Source organism: Poeciliopsis prolifica, unplaced genomic scaffold, assembly GCF_027474105.1.
Source record: "Poeciliopsis prolifica strain line A6 unplaced genomic scaffold, Auburn_PproV2 SCAFFOLD108, whole genome shotgun sequence".
NCBI classification, from domain to species: Eukaryota; Metazoa; Chordata; class Actinopteri; order Cyprinodontiformes; family Poeciliidae; genus Poeciliopsis; species Poeciliopsis prolifica.
In genome coordinates this window covers 214,290-239,890 of record NW_026562483.1, presented here as the reverse complement: position 1 = coordinate 239,890, position 25,601 = coordinate 214,290, and the positions used below count along the sequence as shown (strand labels likewise).

Sequence of the window (25,601 nt, the reverse complement as noted above, 5' to 3'; positions counted from 1 at the left end):
CAAAGAACTGATAAAAGTTGTTTGGAAACTGACATAAAACTGCGTTTCTGTTACAAATGTGCAGAAAACTTTATTAATATTTTGCTAATGTCGCAAAATCAACTTTTCATAATCACAGTGTTTCCATTAAATAAGAAACGTCATTAAAGTAATCTGTGAATATGTTTGTTCATGCGAGAAGTCATTTAAAAACATTACTCTCCAACCACTTCCTGTTGTTGTCGTCTTCGGTGTTTCCATCAGGAGTAACTTCCTGTAGTTGGTCACATGACTCATGATGTGAGTTTCTACTCATAATTGTGATACACCAATTTTATGGTTAATAGAAATGCAGCTGCTGCTGACAGTCGCTGCCTTTTCATCATAAATGAATTTGCTGATGCTTCGCTAACGGTTTATGACTGCAGTGTTTCCATTAAATAAGAATCTAAATTAAAATCTAATGTGAATATGTTTGTTAAAAACATGCCGCTCCATCATCCTCCAACTCCTTCCTGTTGTGGTCTTCTTCTGCATTTTCATCAGTAGTAATCTGTTGTTGATCACATGATGCGAAGATACTTTAGTATCAGCAAAAAACACAAATATTAATTAAGTCAGAAACAAAATGAGTTTTTTTCAAAATTGGTTTGTTTCCATTAGGCAAATTTATTTTCATAATTTCAATTTGTGTAATTTTATGTTCAGTGGAGGCGCAGCAGGATCCGGTCAGAGCGGATCTTTGCTCATTTGAACTTTTCTTGTTTAACAAACGGATGGATCGAATCAAAGGGAGAAGATTCTGTGGAAAAGCTTCGAACTGAAGCGACGTCCTCTGTCTGTCCTGCTTTGTGATTGTTGGAACGTCCCTGAATCTGGAGGAGAAATCTGCTGCTTTTAAATCCATCCAGTTGTCCGCCTTTGATTCACATGAGTTACAGGACATGAAGCGACGGCGGAGGATGTGAGGTTACCATGAAAACCTTAAATCCTGAACCTCAGAGGGAGAAAATGACACGTTACATCACATGTCACAGAGGGACAAACAGTTAAAAAACTACACAGCAACAACAGTCTTCAGTCAGAGTCTTCTTTAGCTCTGTTGCAAGACTGACTGCTGCTGGAGCTGCCGTCCACAATAACTCTTTAAAGGTACATCAGCTTTGTTCCCATCTGATATGTCGATTTTCTTCCTTTACGCTTTGCACATATTCCTCAGTTTGGGAAATTAAAGTCTGACAGCAGTCAGCAAGTAGTTTGAGCATCTATGAGAAGAAAAGGTTGAAAGTTGCAAAGTTTGCCCTTTATTTTAAATTTTAACCCACACAAACCTTTGAAAGCAGGGCTGATCTGTCGTCTTTGCAGGATATAAAGTATTTCTACAAAAGATTCCGAATTTTAAACGCCGCACATATTTCAACATCTTGTCAAATACAATATCAGATTTTTATTTTACAAATTGTTTTTCTGCAAATCGTGCTCTCTTGAAAATAAATGGCCAGTTGAAAAGATAAATTTTTGGGATGTAAGTGACTCTAATCCTTTGACAGATTGTGATTTTTCTGGATGATAATATGAGGCTCAACGCTGCAGATCGTCAAGGCAGATAGACCCTGTAATACAGTAGAAAGCCAGATTGTTCCAAGAACGGACAGCTGCTTTTTTATTTTTCATGCTGCAGCGGGCTTTGACTGGTCCCTGCAGACCTAAACGTCATTAATTTGCTTGCCGATTCAGAATGATGTCAGAATTAAAAAGTGATGAAAAGTTGAAAACCAGGTGAAGCTGCAGTAGATTTCCTCACAGTGTAAGTGTTGCATAACAACAGATGAAGAGGAATAACCCAAATCCCCGGGCGGATTTAGGTTAAGAATGCTTTCCTATAACGAAGCGTCGGTCACAGAATCGATCAAACCGGTGGAAACACAAAACGTGTTGCAGTGATTCAGTACAATAAGGACACATTACTGTTATTTAAAACTCTGATTAAATGAAATGTCCAACTGAGTAGTGTAATTTACAACATGTACAAGATGTGCATGAATAAACTATTTATTATAGTGTCTTATTCATGCTTGGATGATAAACAAGCCTCCGGTCACTAGGTGGCAGCAGTGCTCAAACTGACATCAGAAGAAGTCACTTGGCCTGCTGATGGAGGAGGAGAGATGGTATTTGTTTGTGACGGCAGAAAAAGATCAGAAAATCTCACAAAACCTAAATAATCCTCCTGTGAAGGCAGAACAATGAGCTTGTTTCGTCTCTTCCATTAAGCTAACATCGTTATTTACTGTTTCCAGGAGGAATAAACACGTAAACAATGCTCACAATTTAAAACGTTTTACATCCTATTTTCACGTTTCATTTTGAGCAGAATGATTTTTGCAGATAAATGGCTCCTCATGTCATTGTTGCTCCGCTTTGGTTTCATTGGTTGCAGCATTTATTCCATGACGGTTAGTTTGCCTGTTTTCTCACTGAAATAATAATGAAAACGCTCTATTTCTTTGATCATGTTTGAAAAGTATATATTTAGAAGCATTCTCTTTTTTTAACTTGACACATATATGATGCATCATTTAGTAGAAAAGCAAATAAATCTCCTAGATGGACAAATGTAAAAATAAATATCTGCAGTAAAATGATTGTAAAGTTTTACACTTTAATCCAGCTTCAGTCCATTTGCTAGAAAGTCTGGTTTGTTTGGGGAGGTATGAATGCTAATCGAACTCTGATGCTAACCAGAAAGCTAACTCTGGCGCACCAAGCAAAGTGTTTGCCTTTATTGATTATATTGAATCTCAGCAAAACAGGGAAGTTTCTGGTCATTCTGGTTCCGTCTTCTGGATTTTATGAAATGGACTTTAAACCAAAGGAGCGATGAGACGGAAACTGTGACTGGATTAAAATCTGGAATAGTTTGATTTAGGCAGCTGGTTGAGGTATCAGTTCATCATAGTGAAAAAATAGATTCGCTTTTAGCCTGACGTGACTCAACAGAGAGTAATTATTGTGAAAATATTTGATCTTAATTTGTCAAGTTGATTGACATCATTTCACTGTTGAAGCTGATTTAAACCAGATCAATATGAAACAGGATTTAAATGAATCTCTGAGGAACCAGCAGAGAAAACACCAAAGTAGAAGCTAGTAGCTCGAAGTAGCTTTCATTAAAGTCTTCCAAATAAATAGCTATTTTATTTTCAAGAACTTCAGATTTATTATTTAAATTCAGATTGATGGAGATCCAGAGGCTCTAACCCTAAAATCAGAGAGCGGGGGACACGGCGTACCGAAGGCTCCAGGCTTCCCAGCGACTCTGAACCGGAGAGAATCAGACAGAAAAATAGATGGAGAAATGAAACAACTTCCTGATTCAGCAACTGGAAAAAGGGGCTGATGTTAATCTATGATGAAATTAAGCACTGCAACATGGTCTGGATTTCCTCTCAAGGTATTCCTAGAAAAGGTTTGGGGGAACTCTGCATGTCTTCAGCACGATGTTGGACACATTAGCAGAAATGTTTTGTGGAAATGAGCTCCATGTCTAATGTGGCTTTTCTTTGGCAACATGTCTGTCAAACAGGAATCAATTACTTGAAAGTAGGCAAGGCTGTTTCTATACCAACTGAGTTGAAACCTGCCTTCATGGACGGAGGCAGTGATGATATTTCAAACCTGGTGAAGTCTGTTTAAAATCCACCTTTTTAGCAGAAACACTTGTCGTTGTTGTTCTTCCATTACTGTCGTCTGTGTCTCAAGTCGGACTCGCGGGAGTGGCAGCTGCAGCTCAGTGCACATTTCAAACCAAACAAAAGCAGCTGAAGTGTGAAACCTCTGGTTCTTTCCAGCTGAGTCAGGCCACAGGTGGCGCAGCCGGACAGGTGCCGCAGCCGGACAGGTGCCGCAGCCGGACAGGTGTGGCTGAAACCTGCAGCCCGGGAGAAGAACAACTCCAAACCACTCATATTCTGCCCTTTTCTCGCTCTTTGTGTCGGCTAAGCTACACACAGACCCGTTGCCGTAGCAACCGACTGACAACAGCCACAATAATGTGTCTGGATTGAACACCAAAAATACACAAACATTTCCCACATAAAGAACAGAACGTTCAGTTCACGACAGTTTTATGGTTTCAGGCTTGATATTTATTTTATGATTATTAATAAGTGATCGCTGTGGTAGATTACTGCTACTATTAGCTAGTACTGCTAATAGCTACCACTGCTATTAGCTAGTACTGCTATTAGCTCCTGCTGCTATTAGCTACTTCTGCTAATAGCTAGTACTGCTAATAGCTGCTGCTGCAATTAGCTAGTACTGCTAGTAGCTACCACTGCTATTAGATACTTCTGCTATTAGCTAGTATTGCTATTAGTACTGCTACGATTAGCTAGTGTTGCTATTAGCTAGTACTTCTAGTAGCTACCTGCTATTAGCTACTTCTGCTATTAGCTAGTACCGCTAGCTACTGCTGCTATTAGCTAGTACTGCTTAGCTACCACTGCTATTAGCTACTGCTGCTATTAGCTAGTGCTGATAATAGCTACCACTGCTATTAGCTACTGCTGCTATTAGCTACCACTGCTATTAGCTAGTGTTGCTTTTAACTCATTTAAACACCTCTGCTGATAATCTGTCAGAGTTGCCGTATGCGTCGCCATTTTTTTGTTTTTAGTTGAAAATTGAAACAGCAAATTCTGCAGCACCTACATGTTAAGGTTGTCAAAGTCAAGCTAGCATAAGTGACCTATTTTCGCTCTTGAGTTTTAATTAAAACTTTTTCTTGACCTTGTTGTCTAGTTGTCTTAGTGTTGATAATTAGTAGCAAAGCACTGAGTTCCTTTTTATTCTACATATCAGATGTAAGGTTTCCTGCGTTACACTGACATCTTGTCAGCTAAAACCAATGCTAGTCGTTGTTGAGTCGCAGTTTTTTTGCACATGTGACATTGCAATGTGTCTGTTGCAGGTTTGGTTGTGCATCGTGTGGTGTTGAGATTTCACTCACCTACATTCAGGTGTGAGACAGAAAATTTGCCTAAATTTATCCAGACCAAACGTGAGTAAGAAGAAACAAACATGGCCGACTGGGTAGAAGAAATGTTGATACACTTCATAAAGATGTCTGTCTTCATGTGGGATGGTGGTTATTTTGGTTTCCTGTCTGTGTTTCCTTTGGAGAGGAAGACGAAGCTTCTGATTGGCTACTGTCCCTCATACTGGGTTAGCCTGTCGCTGAGAACTAGCGAGCTTTCAGGTGCAGACAGGTGACTCACTGGGCAGGTAACCTGACAGAATCTGGTCTGTTTGTGCTGTTGGGAATCAAACGGCTTCGGTCACAGAACAGCGAGTTCAGAAAACACAAAAACATCGAAACCTGGCGGGAGAAACTGGGTCACAGCTCTGTCAGGGGTTCTGGGGGAACAAGTAAACACCACTGATTGTGGGAAAATAAACAGACTTTATGCTGAAGCTGGGTGGAATATTTGGAAAATGGAGATTTTAAATGTTTTGTATTCATTTTATGTAGCTATTCTCCAGCAGAGGAGTCGTTGGATTGTAAGAAAAGCCACTGAGCCAAAGATAACATTTGGTACTTTAACCGACCCTGAAGCTGTGTTGCTTTTAACTCATTTAAACACCTCTGCTGAGGTGTTTAAATGACTTTTGACTTGTTAAACCTACATGGATTTAAGAGGAAGTCTCCAACTCCTGCTTATCAACAAAACCCTTACTTCTGCAAAAGCTAAAATGAGACAAACGAACAGTTTGGACTAATCAGGGGTCACCTGCAGAAGCTGCACGTTTCAGGCAGCAGCCAGCCTCCGCAGCACGTGTCTGCTGTTTAATAAGCTCCAGACGTTTTTCTTGGCAGGCCGGAGCCGCCTGTTAAACCAGACTCACTGCTCTGGACACACGGAGTCAGGCGCGATGCGAGCTCGTAGCCCCCAGGCTGTCGGGTCAGGGCAGCCGCCGTGTTCCCCGCCTCCTTTGGGACAGTCCCTGTCGGTGTTGGTCTGCGTGCCGCTCCGTCAGCTGCAGACCAGCAGCGAAGAGACCGCCGGGAAGTGAGAGGGTTCGTGACAAGAGCCGAGAGGATGAAACAGGAGAACGTGTGAAAAGTCACCTTCTTTATTTTGTTAATGTGTAAAAACCACAACTATCACACAGAAAGACACAATTATTTGATGTTTCCTGCAACTGGTTGGTGAAATATGACTCAGTAAATCAAGTGAACTCTGACCAGATGGAAATCACAGCTGCCTTTTCAGTTAATCACCAAGTGGAGGAGTGGCAGGTGCAAACTGCTTTCTCTCTTTAAAGTTTCTGAAACATGTTGAGATTTAAATCATAATACATTTCAGACAGAAATGTGAAAATGCTATAATCTGAAACTATGCATTAGTTATTTTTCTCAAACAACAGACTCATTGTAATGTTTCAGTAAAACCAGCCAAAACGCAGCCGAGACATGATACGACGTTTCAGAAGCAGTGGGACGGTGTGGAAGGGGATCCACAGGGTTCGGTCACTCTGGCAGGTCACAAACACCCAGGAGAGGCGTGACTGGATGAAAACCAGGGAAAACAGACATTTACCAAGAAAGGGGAATCCAACAGCAGAATCCAGCCTGAGGAGGGTTTGGAGTCTCACAGAGGAGACAAACATCTGTCAACCAGAGAGGCAAAACCATCCAGGGCACAGGAGGGTCTCAGAGCCGGGAGGCTGCCAGGGTTCAGCAACAGGAGGTCAGAAACGGTTTCTGAAGGCAGGAGGGACTAGCCAAAAGCAGTGGTCAAAAACAGGCAGGATCAGAAAACCAGGAACTCCGTGGACATGAATCGGGCTTGAAGGCTGTGACAGGATAAGCAGGCGGCCTGCCACTGCGCCGGAGACGGTCAGCGGTTTACACAGAGCTGCACAGAGCAGGATGAAGCGCAATCAGAGGGACGGAGAGTGAGCAGCACCGTGAGCGCAGAGCTGAAATCATGGCAGTCAGGAGACAAAATGGACCAAAAACGTCTGCTCCTGTTCTGACCAGCATTCTGATGCAGCTCTGCCATGTGACTGATTCCTGCAGGATGATGTAGCCGAGTCGGCTGATTGGAGGTGAAAACATTGATTTTTCTTGGTGATTTATGAAAGTTATTCAAGGATGAGGTCAGTTAGTGTCAAGTGGAGCCTCATGATTGGTCCAGAGTTTGGTCAATTGAACGAGTTCAAAATGAAAAACAAATGATTTATTCTTTCATAACAACATATTCTAGTCAAAGTGAAGCAGGTTGGACTGTTTTGCTCAAGTCCAAAAAGCTAAAAGTAATTTTCACTTTAAAAAATTCAACATGACTTTCAATAAAATACGTAAAAAGTTCTAGTTATAAAAAATACATTTTAATCTTTTGCCGACATGAATAGAGATTTTATTAAATACTGATACTTTCCAGTTTTTATTCTCATTTAGCTTTATGTGAAAAATGATGAGTAAAAGTACAGATATTTATCTTAAAAGTAGGAAGTAAGATAAATATTCAACTAAAATCCACCGTGGTACTTTTATCTTTTCTTTACGGCTCTGCAGAAATGCAGCTGTTTCCTACTTTCCATCTTTTCTCCCTGCAAAAACTTCAGATTTATTTCTGTGGAAATGAATCAGATTGTTTCCGATGTTCCCGACTGTTGCATGTTTGAAGGAAGTTTCTGCAAAATGAGCTGGAAACTTGGATATAAATTTACCAAACTGCCTCCAGTCTGATTAATAAATGTCTGTTTCAGTCTGATGGTCATTTTTTCATTTATTCTTCTCAATATGAAAAAAAAACAAGTGATTAAAATAAACACTTTCTGACTTCTTCATGATTTGATTTTTGGTTGTGATTTAAAAAAGGAAAGTTCGAATCCAGATCTCTGATGTTGGTTTGAAGTTTCAAAGTGATGTCAGGAGATTTGCTGCTTTAAACCAGCAAAACAAAAATATGAACATTTAAATGAGCAGAAGGTCAAATTATTTATTATGCTGTTAATGCGAACATAAATCTCTTATTAATATGTTCTAAATGATTTTGTGTTTGTAGTTTCACAGGTTTTATCTATAAAGATGCAGTTCTGCTGCGTTGGAACGGCGCCCCCTGCTGGAGGCACAGAAACCGAACAGGTTCTCATTTAAAGGGGATTTTTACTAACAATTAAACGACGTCGGATGAATTATTCCTCAAATGATTCAACTCGGTTCTGCACAACAAATTAAAATATTATCTAAAGAAATTCATGTTTTCAGTAAATTAATGAAAAAATGCAAATCCTGAAATAATTTATTCAGATCCAACTGTTTTATTCATTCGGTCAGAAATCTGTTTGTATGGAAATTATTGGCTCTAATTTAGCAGCAGAATCAGGAAGCGAAGAGTCTAACGTATCTAGAGCTTCACAAATGTTTTGTTCTAGTAGAAATCTGCGTTTAGAGGTAAAAACACCGTGGAGACGCATTTTAATAAAGGTTTTCTGATGAGCTAAACTAAATGATGCTAACAGCTAAACGACACAGAAACGACACCTTTCCACAGTTTATTTCCTTTTAAAATAATTCATACAAATGCATACAGTCACAAACATATCTTTTTCAGTTGTCATTGTTTGACCAAAAATAATGATATTTACTGTAGAATATAGAATAATATGTACTGAATATTGCTACGCCTACTACGTCACCATGAAGGGCGGCAGCAGGGGGCGCTACGCCAGGGATGGCATTTCAGGGGAACCGCCGGATCCGTCGGTTTGGACCAGGAATGTTTGCAGTTTGTGTCGGAAGAACCAGAACCGAGTCAGAATATCAGCCCAGAACCTTCAGTCTGCGGCGGACGACCAGGTTTTTATCCCTTCATTCCGAATTATGAGGATAAAGTCAGAATGTTATCAGAAAAAGACACAAAAATTCCAGGAGAAAGATGGAAAGTTTTTAGACAGAAAGGAAAAACTTTGATCATTATTAAACTCAGTTCAGCCACTGATAATTTACTGTTGATGTGTTAAAACTGATCATAAAGTAAAACGTCACAAGATTCTCAGCTTTCCTCGTGTTACGTTTTTCATCCTTTCTGAGGTAAAATAGCTTCTATATTCTGTTAATATTATGACTATTTCATGACTTGATTTTATTATGACTGACATGCAATGTTATTCTCGTATTATTTCTGCTTTCACACGGTTTTATTCGTACATTATTTTGACTTTATTCTCGTAATCTAACATTTTTCGCCGCTGCAGCCTGAATCGCTTGGCGGTGGAAATGTCCATCCCTGATTGCGACGCTCGCTGCCTCACCATGAAGAAGACCCGGTAGGCAACAGGAAACTGTTTTTACTACTCAGCTGCAGGTAGGGGGAGCAGAAAGGACTTCTGGGTAATTTGCTGCCCCCCCTACTGGCGCTGCTTTTAGACACAGAAACAACCAAGTCACATTGACACAGGCAAGCAGAACACAGTATGTACACATGAAGAGAGCAGGTGGTTAAATGGTAGCAACGGGAAGGGCCCGGCTGGATGTTAAAGGGACTCCAGGAAATCTCCGGCCGCTCGGGGGAAACGCCGCCGCTTCTCAAGCGGGAGGCGTTTAAACAACCTTCAGAGATCATCTGAGTCTCATCTTTACCCAAGTTTAACCGCTTTTACTGTCGTAACCGTGGAGGAATCAACTTAAAGTGCATAACAGAGTCATAGTTTAGAGCCAGGAAACCCAAAAATACAAAATAAAAGACGTGAAATAAATCACAACTGGCCTTTTCTGTTCTCAAAAAGTACAAAAGTAATTTAGAAACAACGCCTACCTCTTTGTGTAAAACAGGAAGCACTTCCATATATGGAAGATGCTTTTCACTGTTGTAGACAGAAAACCAAACTATTTAAGGCAAATATGCTAAGCTAGGTGTGGGGTGAAGATGTAAACAAGCCAAGAAGGCAGATTTTATTCCTCAGAAAAAGTTTCATTGTTTGAAACATTTTCTGCTTCAGGATCCAAGAGAAAAAACCAACTGAAAGCAAAAGAGAAAACGAAACGCTGTTCATGACGCAGCTTGGACAGAAAGCTGGAAAAGAAGTTGTTTGTGAGCATAAAGTCAATCAAATAGCAAAAAGCTTTCTTTCATAGCACGTTTCACATCTACTAATGTTAAGTATCAACTGTCGGCTGCAGCTTTGACTTGTTTTTCTCTTTGTGTCTGAGCCAAATGAAAAATGTTCGCCTTCATCTGAGTGTTTTACCTTTATTAACTCGTAAAGCCAAGCTAAGTGTTGTATGGAAACTGATTCAGTTTGATTTGTCATGGAGTTCAACCATCAGGGGTAAAACATGGATCATTATGTGGACAGAAATGAGACTTGCCAGATCGCTACGTTCTCAGCAGGTCTCAATGCGCAAATCCAACGTTTTTAGCATGATCGTTCATTCTACTTATTAAAAGTGACCGAAGTTAGACTCCTTTTGCTCACGATAATCCAAATGTGCCGAAGACATGTCGCCCAGCGCGCTCTGATTATGGCTCTTTTTACAGTAGTAAAGATGGCCGCCATGGCGCTCTGTTGACAGCAGTAAAGATGGCCGCCGTGGCGCTCTGTTTACAGCAGTAAAGATGGCCGCCGTGGCGCTCTGTTGACAGCAGTAAAGATGGCCGCTGTGGCGCTCTGGTTACAGCAGTAAAGATGGCCGCTGTGGCGCTCTGGTTACAGCAGTAAAGATGGCCGCTGTGGCGCTCTGGTTACAGCAGTAAAGATGGCCGCTGTGGCGCTCTGGCGGTAAAGATTTAGATCCACATGTGTAAGTAAAACAAATTGTATTTTTGGGGTCAAAGAATCTGAATTGGGTCACATCTGCCTGCTGTTTGAACGTAGCCTAGCTTAGTGTTGATAATTCTGGTTGACAAAAATGTAATTCCTGCATCAAAGTTATAATGCTGGTCAGGAGCAGAAATTGCAGCCATAATAGGTGAATTTTTTAAAACAAACCATGTTTTTAATCTGTCGCCTCGTCGGAATGAAAGCGTCAGAATCAGCAGGTCCCAGCATGTTTACCATTTCACCACCTCTCCTAAACGTTCCTCCCATCACGCCTTCGGTTCGAACATTTACACAATCCCAGAGCAAAGTCACATGCTCCTTAAACAAACAACAGAAACAAGCATTAGGTCAACTTTACATCTCACTAAAGTTGTTCTTTTCTAATGCAGCGGGACATGGAAAGGCAAGCAGGTAGAAAAACAAAAGCACTGAGTGGCATAAAAACTATCTATAAAAGAAAAATGTTAGAAAAACTAGATTACCAACTGCGGAAACGTAGGTTCCTGAGATGGTGTGCAAAAGCTGCCGCTTTTTTGGGGCCTTGCTAATTTAGGGACAAATAAAAAGAAAACGAGATATTGTATTTTTAAACCAGTTTTCGTTAAGACTGGAATACAAATATCATCATGTTCTAAAATCTGTTCACAGGCAGGTTACATTCATTTCAAACCCAATAACTTTCCTGTCACATCAAACGAAGGAAAAAAGGACACAGAACACATGAAAGCCTCCAATTTTCTGGAAAGGTTCTGGATTCTGTTTTGCCCAAATGTTTCCATTTTTCATGTTGAGGCAACGATCAGATGTTGGTTTAGAGGAACTTTCTGGGTTGTTGAGTCAGTCCTGTCTTGGGAAGCAGACGGCACCTGAACCGGCGGTCGGTGTGCAGAAGGGCTACAGCTGGTCGCTGGGGTGCTGCTCTCTGTCGCCCTCTGGTGGCTTTACTGTGTTTCTGTCCGGGAGACGGCGCGTGAGGCGGGTGACGGCAGCGGGCGGGAGGGTGTGCGTGATGGGCACGGCGCTCGGGACGATGCCTTCGACGGGCGGAGGGAGGCCGCCAGCCGGCAAGCTCACCACCCCGGAGGGGTACCTGGGGGACAGGAGGGGCAAACTGTTGACAGATCAGTGGATTTCACAGAGCAGCACAGAGCTGTGACTACTGTAACTCAGCTAACGGCAGCTGTCCTGTTGGAGAACCTGAGATAAATCAGAAAACCTGAGACTGGAGGTCCACCTTCCAGCAGGTCAGCCACCTTAAACATGCAGCCAGAGATATTATGGGATGGCTGCCAAGGGCAAAAGTCCAACATGTGAGTCTGTTCTGCCTGTGAAGCATCAAGTCAAGGTTTTAGTAACTCATGCCACATTTTCTGCGTTTCATTTTAAAACAGTGAATTTGTTTCCTTTCATTTCACATATATGTACTAAGAGTGGATTCACACCATCCCTGTTCAGTCCACTTTAACCCAACTCTGGTCCGATTGCCTGGAAACTCCGGTCCAGTTGGTGAGGTGTGATGCTAATTGACCTCTGACATCTGGTCCTCCAAACCTCGTTCAGTTGAAGTGAACTGATTCGGTTTAAATGTGAATGGTAAGCAGACCAGAGAGCGCTCCAAAAGCAGGAAGTGGACTACAGCGCAGGGCATTCTGGGTAAATACAACCAAAGCTAACATGTTAGCCTAGCGCTAGCAGCAGAAATGGCTCCTGGTCTTCAGCCAAAGACTAAAGAGAAATCCTCCAGCACTAAACTCTGACGCCTCCATCTTGTTTCATCTGGTGAAGCAGGAAGTTGCTCTCAGTGTCTTCAGAGGTTTTAGTGTCGTTTCCTGCAGTGGTTGTTGGCGCAGTGCCTCCACAGGCCAGGAGGGGAACAGGTTTCCCAATTTGGATCATTTGACTGCAGTGAGAAAGAGAACCGCAGCAGCTGGAGGTGGAACAAATGTTGCGAATTTGGCCTCTCATCAAACCGAGTCTGGTGGACTATCAGGTGTAGAAACACTTTAAACTGACCCGTCACATAAAATTCAGTAAAATACTGCAAAGTGTGTAAATACGTTAAAGCACTGCTGGCCCAACCTGGCAGCTACATGTATTGCTAAGCTAGATGTTGGATCATCTCCAATTCTTGCTGATAACTCAGGCTGACAGTCACAGCGCCCGGCCGTACCTGTAGGCGCCGTTGAGCTCAGGATGGACCACAGCCGGGTCGACGGCCCAGTGGTTGTTGGGTGAGAGGAACTCCTTATTCACACAGTTCTTCAGACTGTCTGGGATCCGACCTGAAAATGAACAAATAAGGATCAACAAAACAAATCTGATAGGAGAATTCCCAAAATGTCTCCTTTGGTTACTGACGGTTCACCAACCTGTCACAGCCCTCCGGATTTCCCTCGCCGCCTCTTCTCTCATCTCCAGTGATGCCTGTTCGCTGTACCAGGCGGCGTGCGGCGTGCAGATCAGGTTGGGCGCGTCCTTCAGTGGACCCTGACTGAAGCTGCCACAGCAACAAACGCTACGCTTCAGATCAGCTGGAGGAAATTACTCTGTCCAATTACTTTATTATTTAACTCAAATGTAGAAAACAAACCGAGATTCACACAGAAAGAAAACCGTCATCAGCATAAGGTGTGATACTGAACTGGGACTTTTGGTGATACTTTTAAGCAACAATTAAATTCACTAATTTATTGTGGTTTTCTCTAATCCACAGGGTCAAACTTTGCATACACTTGGCCTTACTAACATTTGGATAAATGTCCCTGAAGTTTCAGAGAAACCAACAAGGTTCCTCCATCTTTCTGGTCACAAATGTTTCAGTTTACTTAATCAGATGGGTTCTTGGTTCTGGTCCGGTGGCTCAGCGTGGCCTTGGTTATCCAGATTAGAGGTTTGTTTTGGATCATGGTTCTGTTCGAACCCACAAACCTCTGGCCCAAACCGTCACACCGCCTCTTTAACATGGATTGAGATGATATCAATCAAGAAGCCGGACTGCAGTTTGCTGTTGGATGGATGGAAAACCAAAACGTCTTCTGGAGAATGGTTCGATGGTCAACGAAGCCAGTTCTCCTACAACTTGATGAAGCATTTGGTCAGTAGGTGTAATACCTGAAAGGTTCCGTCTCATGGACATCCAGAGCCGCCCCCACGTATCCTGCCCTCCTTCAGAGCCTGAGCCAGAGCCTTCTCATCCACCAGGCCCCCCCTGGCTGTGTTCACCAGGAACGCCCCCTGCCGCATCTTTAACACACACACACACACACACACACACACACACACACACACACACACACACACACACACACACACACACACACACACACGCCAATCAGCTGACGCTTGATATGACTTTACGAGCTTCCTCGATGGCTTTGCCAGCCTGTGGGCTCAGCGTACCTGTTTGATGGTGAAGTCGTTGATCAGGTGGTGGTTGTGCTCGTTGAGGCTGCAGTGCAGCGAGACACAGTCAGAGTGGAAGAGAAGGTCCTGAGGAGGAAGATGATAAATCCCAGTCAGAATGTCGTCTAGTTCTGCTTTCATCACTCATTAATAGATGGAAATGTTTCCGCTGCAGGACCTGCTGCCTGCAGGACCTGCTGCCTGCAGGACCTTCAGGTGTTTCTAAAACTTTTTGACCAGAAGTGTGAATGAGGTTTAATTTCAGTTTTCAGAGTGAAATCCTCCATGTAATTGATCTGAAGGCATAGAAAGGTACATGAAGGCCAGCAGGGTTTACCTGTAGGGTGGTGACCCGTTGGAGCCCCAGGGACCTTTCTACACCGTCGGCCAAATACGGGTCGTAGAAATCACGTTGAAGCCGAAGGCCTTGGCTCGCAGGGCGACGGCCTGGCCGACCCGGCCTACAAACACATCGAGTTTGTTATGTCTAGATTGTAAGTTGTCCTGAACAGGATTGTCTTGCTGAGCAACAAGCTTTTCAGCATGTAGGTAATAAGTTTGATTTTGCTCTCCTCCGATTCTTACATTAATCTGACTTCTCATGACAGATTAGTTGTCCTGTATGAAATGAAAGGATCTGGACCAGTTTGTGACAGCAGTTTGGATTCTCACCGAGCCCAATGAGTCCCAGCGTCTCTCCTCTGATCCTGGCCGCGCCTGACGCCACCTCTCGGATCTGCTCCACGCTCTGAACCCGCGTCCCTTCCCGGAGAGCCTGGCGGGAGTGAAGACGAGCGTCACTTCAGACGGAGCGGACAGCGCAGACACACGGTGATCCAGCTGCAATTCACTCTGCACCACAAGCTAATTCCTGTCAGGCTACAACACATGAGTCTAAGCAATGATTTGAGGAACAAATCATTTTACTGTACCTTCTACACTTTACATCAACGTCTTTCAAATACAGCCACATTCTAAAGAAAATGAAATGTTTCAATTTTGCTTATATGTCAGTTGGCAGAGATTATTTGTTAGTGTAAATAATGATGGTGGTGAGCGGATGCACACCTCCAACAAACCCAGTGAGAGTTGGTTCCCTGCTGCTGTCTGGGCTGCAGAGCTACAAACCTGGTGCAGCCAGGTGGTGCGTCGGTACAGGGTGAGGATGTGGCACAGCGTGGAGTCTGCCGTCTCCTCCACCGACGCTGCTGGCATGTTGCACACAGCGATGCCTGTCGGAGCAGAAAGAGGGGGAGGTCTGAGGGAGATCCAGCTGAGCTGCTGGGAGGAAGAACCAGACTTCTCTGGTGAGTCCAGTCCTTTCTGCAGGTTTGTTTGTTACTCTGTTTCCTCTCTGGTTATTTTAGTTCAGGCCTTCTTAGTGATTGTAGTTTAATTCCAGCTATGTTGTTTGGGTCAAGTTTTTCCTCAGTATTAGATCTGTTTCCTGCCCCCAGTCTCTTACTTCTTACTGTCACGCTGGGACAGATTACACTTTAATTGACATTGATTGAAAATGATATTTTTGTGCATTTTAATCGTTTAATTTGGATTAATCACAGAGGCAGTATTTTTTATTTTTTTTTATATACAAAAGTCCCAAGTTGGAACCTTTTGTATTGGTGTGTTTCTGTCACACCCATAAATCTGACGCACTCGCTGCATCCACTAACAGCAGCCATGGAGGACGAAGTCGCTTCTCTCGACTTCCTGGGTTCTAATTTCTGCTTCTAAACAATCTGATTGGATGCTGGAAAAAACTGTTCAAGTTGTGCTAAAAGGTAGTAAGCTCAGCGAAGCTAATCTTGCCTGAAATAGCATCTCAGTGCTGACATGTAGCAGCTAATGCTAATGTCATTTCTGAAGAAGCTCCTGAACTTTGCGCCATCAGGAAGAACAGATTGAAAGCTGTAAGTATCTTTGTTGTTGAGGTCATTTTGGTTTTTTATTCAGTAATTTAGCACCAAAAAGAGGTTTTTGATTTGAACATGTTGCTTATTTTGGTGATTAAAATGTGATTGGACCAGGATTGATTTATTTAAAAACTTTTATTATTTGCAACTTTGAAGGTTTGCATCCTGTTGGTCTCTACAACGAGTTCCTGTGGACCAGCGGTTCAGCAGTTGCTGATGTATTTGTGTGCCTGTTTGCGGGGGTGTGAGGTTTGTACCGAGCTCCCCGGCGGATTTGATGTCTATGTTGTCGTAGCCGCTGCCGATGCGAACGATGATGCGCAACGCCTTGAACTTCTCCAGGTCTTCCCTCATCAGGGTGATGGTGTGGTACATCAACGCCCCCACAGCTTCGTTTAGCACCTGCACACACAGAACGAGCATCCATCCTGAAAAAGCAACCGAAATCAGAGAAAACAGCAGCAGGTGCAGCCAAATCAACAGATTATTTGCTGCATTCAAAGCAGATTTATTCTTCTAATGCTGAACATATTAAGATGTTGAGTTGGTCAGATGGTCTGTGAATGTTTCGTGTTTCTCAGCCTGAAACAGTTTGAGCCTGATGTGGAGGAATCGATCTGGACCATCTGAAGACGCCATGGACGGTTTTCCCGCAGGAAGAAGACGTTACCTTCTCGTGGATCTCCTGTGTGGACTGAGCGTCGCAGAACGCCACGGTTGCGACGTCCTTCAGGATGGGCATCTCCACGGTGCAGTCTCTGCCGTCCAGCAGCGCCACAAGGGGGCGCGGGTGCATCGGCCCGTTCATGATTGGAGGTCTGATGCCTGAAAACAAAACGAAAGAAGAAGTCTGATCACGCAGATCAGACTTCTTATCTGCAATCACGCAAACATTTCTGCATCCTGGCGCACAAAGGATCCAATCGATCAAGAAGTTTTTAGATTAATTTAGAAAATCTCAGAAGTATCAGATTTTCAAAAGTCAACATTTTCCAACTTTTGAAACTTTTATGGAAATTTTTTGAAACTAATCTAAAAATGTCTGTTTATTCTGGCAAATTTCAGATTTTTTAATAGTAAAACTTTGACTTTTCAAAATGCCAAACAACATGGTTTTATGAGATTTAATTCCTTCAGAAGCAAATCCATTCAGTCGCTGTGAAATCCACCGCAGGAGCTGAAGCACACATAACTAATCATTTCACTGTTTCCATTAATGTCTTACTGTACGTCGATGCCAAAGAAACATAATAATAGTTAAAATAGTTAAATTCTTTTTACAGTGCAAACCTTTTGACTGCAGGGGCTTCCAGGGTGAAGCAATGTTTCAACATGATAAGGTTTCTCTTATCACTGAAACCTTTCAATATAAGATCAATAATTCCTCAATACTGGTTTTTAAAGAAGTACTGGTTACGCTAACAGATTATTTCACTTATAATCAGGGAAATAATCTGGAACTGGTGCTTTTTAAAATACATTTTATGGAATTTTTATTTAAAACAAGTTTCTTATAAGTCAGTTTTCATCTTAATTCAGGTGTGATAAAATATTTGCATTAAAACTTAACAGAAATACTCGGTAAGATTTTGTATTTGAACCGAAAGCAGAAAGTTGAAAGTTTTTAGGGGAAATATATTCATAAAAAGTTATTTTTCCTGCTCAGCAATTAATTAAAGATGAATTGTTTAAAACAGAAAACACCAGGAGACACCAGGAAGTGTGTCTCGGTCAGATTTGTTCTGAAGTATTGATCTCCAGCTGATCAGAAATCAGAACCTATTGGGTCAGTAATCAGGTAGGAGTGAGACCTCCTGTCACTTTTACGTCTGAGGTTTCACTGATCCAGGTTTTCCTGAAGGTCCTGCTGGAGTTTCTCCAGGAACATTTCCCTCCAGATGCAATCTGCTGAGTCAGCAGAGCAATCTGCTGAGTCAGCAGAGCAATCTGCTGACTCAGCAGATCCAGATGGATCCAAACGGAGCCGCTTGGTGTCAGAACCGGCCCAGAAAGTTTCATGAGCGTCTGAGCCAGAGTGCATCATGGGATTCTGACGTCGCATCAAGAGACACAGCGACGGTAAGACAGCATCGCAGAAGGCTCTAATAATAAAGAGTAAATTTTCACCAAAATACAAGAATTTCTGAGTTTCAAATGTCGAGCAATTTGCTAAAAAATCTATAATTTTGAGGTTATTGGAAATTTTCAGGAAAGTTTGAAATTTTGAAAATTTGCTAAAAAGAAATTTCTGAGATTAATCTCAGAAAGTTTATTAAAAACATTAAAATTTCTGTCTTTATTTCTAGAAAATTTAATTTTTTTAAAATATCTGCAATGACTCAAACACGCCATGGAATCAGAGTAATGGAAAGTATTTTTTGTCTAGTTCCTGTTTGAAGTGTCTCAGTCGATGTGAAATCAGATGAAACTAATTTACCAACAACGATTCAGCGAGATGTTTGGGTCAATAATTCATTTATTTTAATAAAAGTTGTTCAAATGAAATCACATCGTCCATAAAGGCGGGTTTTCAACACGCTCTCTCATCTTCAGTTAGAAGTTATTTTTAACGCCGCTGATCGGACTTCCTTCTGCATTTCTCGGCTCCGTTTGCAGCAGAACCGGATTTAAATCACAGAACCGGGTTTTGGTCCCGATCTGTTGGCAAACGCATTTCCCTGCTCTGAGTTGCAGAACTGAGTCTGGTTTAAGCTGCAGATTTCTGCAGGACCAGAACCAGGTTGGGAACGACCAGAACCATGTTGGGAACGACCAGAACCAGCAGGAGGCCCAGTTTGAGCTCTGCGGTTTGCTGGAAACTCTGGATCTGGATTCCAGGCATTTCTGAGGGAGGAAATAACTGTCATTCCAGCGCCGGGGGATGACCTTGGAGGACCGGCTCCACTTCACACGCCTCTGCAGCCCTCCATTTCTAGAGCCATGTGTCAAACCCGAGGCCCGGGGGCCACACCCAGTCCGCCTTAAGTTCTTATGTGGTCCTCTAGACCAGGGGTGCTCAAGTCCAGTCCTCGAGAGCTACCATCCTGCAACTATCAGATGCATCCCTGCTCCAACACACCTGAATCAAATGAATGACTCGTTACCAGGCCTGTTCATAGCTGAGTCTGGTCTACTGGAGTAAAGCTGCAACTAAAAGTTGCAGGACGGTAGCTCTCGAGGACTGGACTTGAGCTCCCCTGCACTAGACTTTAAACAGACTCATAGAGAAATAAAGCTAGTCGCTGCATAAATTTTAGACAAGCTCACAATGCTGGAGCTGAAGAAGACGATTCTTTTTCTAACCATCTGGAGCCACGTTGATGCAACCATTAATTAAATGAATCCAGGAGATGAAGGTATTATTAATCTAATAGCTGCATCTTTAAGAATAAAACCACAATAATACCACCAAAGAGTAACTGAAAACTACTCATGTTATCCTGTTTTCTCACTCTTTCTTTTGGCTATGCTACACCAGGCCTGACAACAGCTCCCCTAACATATCAGGATTCAACAACAAACACACACATTTCCCACACAAAGAACAGAAACTCAGTTCGCTACAGTTTAATGTTTTCAGGCTTGATGTTTATTTTGCATTTATTGATAAGTGATCGCTGTGATAGATTAGCTGCTGCTGCTGTTAGCTCAGCTGACACAGCGGTGTTTGAGTAGCTAATTTGAAAACCCGCTCTACTGATGATCCGTCAGAGTTGGCGTGTGGGTTGCTGTTTTTTTAACTGAACTGAAACACACCAAATTCTGAAGCACATCTACATGTTAAGGTTGTAATAGTCAAGCTAGCATCGCTGACATAGAGCCTTCGCCATTTTACATTATAACTTTTTGATGTATTGTTGATAACTTTTAGCAAAGCACTGCGTCCCTTTTTATTTTTTAATATAATTTAAGATCAATGCGTTATATTGACAGCTGAATAGCTAAAACCAATGGTAGTTATTGAACTACCATTTCTGACTAAACAATCATCCAACAGGCCAGCATCGCTATATGGGAACCACGGTTCCCAGGTTTCTAAGGGTAGCATGCAGACAATCTATGGAAAAGCCTGGAAAACTCTGGAAAAGCCTGGAAAACTGGAATTTGGTGAAAGTTTTTTGAGTTGGAAAAAACTAAACATTACAGAAAATATAAATTTACACATTTGTTCTAATTAACTCGCCAATCAACCATGCAATTGATCAACCAACCAGTCAATCGATCAACCAATCATCCAATCGATCAACCAACCAACCAGTCAATGATCAACCAACATCCAATCGATGACAACCAACCAACCATCCATTGATCAACCAACCATCAATGATCAACCAACATCCAATCGATCAACCAACCAACCAGTAATCGATCAACCAACCATCCAATCGATGAACCAACCAACCAACCATCAATGATCAACCAGTCAATCGATCAACCAACCATCCAATCGATCAACCAACCAACCAGTCAATCGACAACCATCCCAACCAACCAGTCAATCGATCAACCAACCATCCAATCGATCAACCAACCAACCAGTAATCGATCAACCATCCAACCAATCATCATTCAACCAATTACTCCGTTTGTCAATCATGAGTCCCATTAGAACCAGATCAGAACTTCTCCAGTCAGATGTGACTCTGATCTCTGATAAAAGCCTTCTCATTCTTTTCAAACTAAAAGCCTTCTTCCTCTTCATCTTTCTCCTCCTCTTCCTCCCTAGCAGCCCTACCTTGATCCAAGGATTTCTAGAATCGTCTTTTCCAGCCACCATCACAAGGTGCATCCATCACTCGTGTGTAAACACGTCCGCACACCAGCGCCGCTCACATGCACACACTTGTGCATGTGTGTGTTTGTGCGTATATGTGTGAGTACGCTTCATGAAAGACGCACAACGAGAGGGAAATATGTGTCATGTCCTTGCTCGCCTCGAAGAGAGAGAGGGAGAGAGAGAAATCTATTTCTGTCGAGGTGTTCGAGCCGAGATTTTCCACACACGCTGCTTCAGAGAAAAGGCCAACGGTTCCCCTTGGGCAATAACAGATAATAGTGTGAGGAAGACTTGTGAGGAGGAGGAGACAGAAGAAGAGAGGAAGAGAGTGAAGGGGGAGGGGAGCTTGAAGGTAGAATAATGTTCACACACACACATACGGAGCCGGATAAAAGCGGCGTGTTTACCTAGAGGCATGCCTTTGTTGAGGAGATGTGAGCTTCCCATGGCGTGTTCCCGGCCGGCCAGCGCTCTGCACACAGGAACAGGAATCCAGTCAGCATATGGCGGCCTCCCTCCGTCCTCCCAGATCCTCAGTGACAAGCATACACATGTGCTCCCCCTTTTTCTGTCCCCCCCTCCCTTCTCTCTCACCCCTCCCCCTTACCTCCCGCCCCTTCCTTCCTCCTACAGAGAATCGTCCTCCGTCTCACATGCAGAAGAAGAAGAAGAGGGGAAACGTGAAGAGTTTAGGAAGTGCTGCATTCATGGGAACGGGAAGGCGGGAGAGTGAAGGAGACGGTGGGGGAAGTCACAGTGTGTGTGTGTGTGTGTGTGTGTGTGTGTGTGTGTGTGTGTGTGTGTGTGTGTGTGTGTGTGGGGTGTGTGTGTGTGTGTGTGTGGAGGGGAGGAGCCGACGTTGGCCAAAATTCATCTTTTGTTTCCTGAAAACCAACAAGGAGGGGAAAAAAAGTCGAGTTATGCAAGACGAAGGCGATGAAGAGGAAAGACCGGTTCTACTGTTATAAACAACAACTGTAACTGTGAAGATCCAGGCAGAAAGTAATATTTAATACAGAATATTCACTGCACTGCAAAAACACAAAATCATAACCAAATGCTATAGCCTGATTTCCACTTCAAATAGTTCAGTTTTCAGGTGTGCTAACTTACAAGAAACTTTCCAGGAAGATGAAGAAGCTTGTTTTTAGTAAATATTTCCTGTGATTGATTTACAAAACTAGTTCCACTGTCAGATTATTTTACTCCTAACACTGGAAAAATCTGTGAAAAAATCAGCCAGTTAGATTCATTTATCACTAATTTGCTCAACAAGATGCTGAACACATAAAAATTTGCAGAAGCTAACATTAAACTGCTAGACACGTAAAATAATTAGCATGAGCTAATGTATTAGTATAAAATAATTAACACATATAATGTGTTTAGTGTTATGTGTTAATTAGTGGTAGCTGACAATAAACAAAATAGCAGAAACTCATTTCAAACTGCTAAACATTAAAAATGAACAATGGTAACAAAAATTAGCTGAAGCTAACTGCTAAACATGAAAAATAGAAGAAGCTAACTGCTAAACACATGAAAAATAGAAGAAGCTAACGCTAAACACATGAAAAATAGAAGAAGCTAACTGCTAAACACATGAAATTATTAGTTTACGCTAAACTGATCAACATAAAAAACTAGCAGAAGCTAATGCTAAACACAAAAATAAACACTAATATGCTAAACACATATGTAGCATACTTGCATATTGAATTTTGAGCAGTTACTAAAATCAGTCAGTTAACGATGCCATGCAGCTCGTTAAGTTTTCACATTTCCAACATGCTGCTTAGTTCTTCCTGTGTCTGTTTTTAGCAGAGCTGAATAAGTTTAGCTGCAGACGGTTTCTTCCCTGTGCTAAACACACACACACACACACTCTGACACAGAGCGGTAGAGATGGGCTTCTTTGCCTACAAGACAGAATCTGTCAGCATCTCTTGCATCACGACTCTGACCTACAGTCTGACCCAGCCAGAGAGTTTCTTCACATGGCTAGCTCAAAAACAACAACTTATCAACTGTGATAAATATCTACTGCAGGAAATCTGTTGTCATTTTTGACGAGAAACTATTTTAGTTTTATTTTTAGGTTTTAAAATCGTAGCATGTAATTCTGCTTTCTCCCAGTCCTATCTAGAAACAGCCAATCAGAGCCAGGAGGTGGGTCTTAGCGCTGTCCACAGCCTCTTATGGCTGCAACTAGCATAGCATGTCATGAATGCTAAGACTAGTTAGCATAGCCACTGATGATGGCAGATAAACAGTTTTTCTGTAACTGAGTCATTTATTCACCATTAGCACATGTAGAGGCGTGTACATTAGGATGATTGACAGCACTAAGCCCTAATCCTCCTGGCTCTGGTTGGCTGTTTTTGGTTGGGCATTCCTTCAGACAGCAATAGCAGCTCTGTGAAGAGGTGGAGGAGATCAATAACGACATGGTGGCCATTTGAACAAATTTATAAAGAATATTCCTTACATAAGTTACAGACTGCAGCTTCAAAATAAGACAATAGATACATTTTCATACAGGGCATGTTGATATTTGCACATAATTTCTATCCTAATAAGAAAATACATGTAAGCTGAAAAAATTGCTAAAACCTGCATTATTTATGTGTTTATTACTAAATCTTCATAAATTTCTTTGTAATGTTTTAGGTTTTTAGTTGAAGTTCTCCTCCCTCCCAGTCTGATTCTCTCTCCTCTTCTTCCTCCATCTCCACTGCAGCATGTCTAATGGTTCTGCTGCAGATCTGATCAGCACCGGCCATATCAGAACCGACAGCGAGCCAGACCCAGAGCTATCACACACTCCTGGCCGTTAAAACTGTCTGCATAACCTGCAGCTGCTGCACAAGAAGCATGCAGGAGAGGCCTGAACATCAGAGACAAACAGGAATCAATGAGCCGCAGAGCAGCGAGGAGGCTGCAGCGAGGAGGCTGCAGCGAGGAGGCTGCAGCGAGGAGGCTGCAGCGAGAGGCTGCAGCGAGGAGGCTGCAGAGAGGAGGCTGCAGAGGAGGCTGCAGCGAGGAGGCTGCAGAGAGGAGGCTGCAGCGAGGAGGCTGCAGCGAGGAGGCTGCAGAGAGGAGGCTGCAGCGAGGAGGCTGCAGCGAGGAGGCTGCAGAGAGGAGGCTGCAGCGAGGAGGCTGCAGAGAGGAGCTGCAGCGAGGAGGCTGCAGCGAGGAGGCTGCAGGCGAGGACTGCAGAGAGGAGGCTGCAGCGAGGAGCTGCTGCAGGCGACGGACCGCGCTGCAGGCCCAGGCGGCTCCTCCGCATGGAGAGAGGAGCAGGATTTATGTCCACTGTCACAGAGGGAGATTTCACTCAGGAACGTATTTCCCTTTTCTTCCATTTTCTTGTTCAGCGGTGAAGACAAAGTGTAAAAATGTGACAAATATACAATATATATCTGAATTGGAGCAAACATTGCTGATAATATATTTAATCAGCAGAAACAAAAAAATCATTTCTTAATTTTAATTCAAATTCCAACAATGATTACTTTATTAACAGGTTGATTAACTGATTAGTTCGATTTATAAAAAGGCAAAGTGGATATTTTTCATTTAACCCTTTTTTTCCAATATTAGAAATACATTTAAAAATGTAAATAAACAATTCAGTCATTTTTTAAATAAGAAAATATTCCCCTTTCAGGTCTTCTCACTTTTTGCCAAGTTATTGCATTTTTTTGCCTAAAATTAATGTAAATTATGAGTTAATTGTGTTTCTTTTAACTTATTTGTTTTGGCACTCCATAGAAGAGATGTGATGAACAGGAATATTTCTGCTTTTATGGCTGCTGGTCCATAAACTAAAACAAATCAAAGTACAACTTTAAGAGATTCAACGAGAGTCCACAAAAAAAGGATTTTTAATTTCCTTTGCTGCCAAAATCGCTTTTCTCATTCAGAAAATATAATAAAGAAAATATTTAAAATATGTTCCCACCATTCATGCATTGAGTGATAATTATTTATTAATAATGCCAGAAATTCTCCAACTATTAGTGGCAGAATTTATGGCCATTTCCATTTGGGTTTTGTGTCTGTTAACATTCAAGGCTCAACTTGAAAGAAAAAAACAAAAGTGATAAAACTAATCTGAAAAACATTCAGCCTTCCTGTTAGTTGCTGAAAATCTTCTTCTCTCCCTCAACCTGACTGAAATGTTCAAACCATTTGTAATTTGCTTATTACATCTCCAAGCAACCCTGATATTTCAATCACCAGAAACAGCTTCCACACCGAAGAGTGTTGCAACCATAAACAGGAAAGTGATGAATTTGTATTAAACGATGCAGTAAAGGCTAATTGTTACCAGAAACCTTTTCAAATCGTAAAGTCAGGATTCTGATTTAATCTCTATATTTTCCACTTCATAAAAGTCAGAAACTTAAGGTCTTAAAGAACCATCGAGTCAGAATTGCTTTTCTCAGTAACCCTAATCTTCTTCCGTAGTTCAGGAGTCTAAAAAGAAGAGAGTTGTGGTGCGTTCAGGGTACTTCAGAAGTAACTGTTCAAATTGATTTCATTTTTTGCAGAATCTCAGACAAACATGTTTTAAGTTGTACTTTCCATCAAAACATCAGTTTGTTTTAGTTTAAGTTTGAGGCGTTATAAATGACATTGATTTCAGACACACTCTGACATGTTTGTCTTGTGAAATAACGCGAGAAGAAGCC

At 42.2% G+C, this 25,601-nt stretch overlaps 1 protein-coding gene across 1 annotated transcript; it reads right to left on the bottom strand.

The window, feature by feature from the left end:
- Window positions 1–11,706: 11,706 nt before the first annotated feature.
- Window positions 11,707–21,467, bottom strand: LOC129354331 (C-terminal-binding protein 1-like). The gene is given in 15 exon segments (XM_055023834.1): window positions 11,707–11,763; window positions 11,765–11,794; window positions 11,797–11,902; window positions 12,983–13,094; window positions 13,182–13,309; window positions 13,924–13,961; window positions 13,963–14,055; window positions 14,212–14,301; window positions 14,552–14,622; window positions 14,625–14,675; window positions 14,887–14,989; window positions 15,343–15,446; window positions 16,385–16,529; window positions 16,798–16,952; window positions 21,312–21,467. Coding segments are annotated over 15 exon segments (1,323 nt in total). The 5' UTR covers window positions 21,352–21,467.
- Between the last annotated feature and the right edge of the window lie 4,134 nt (window positions 21,468–25,601).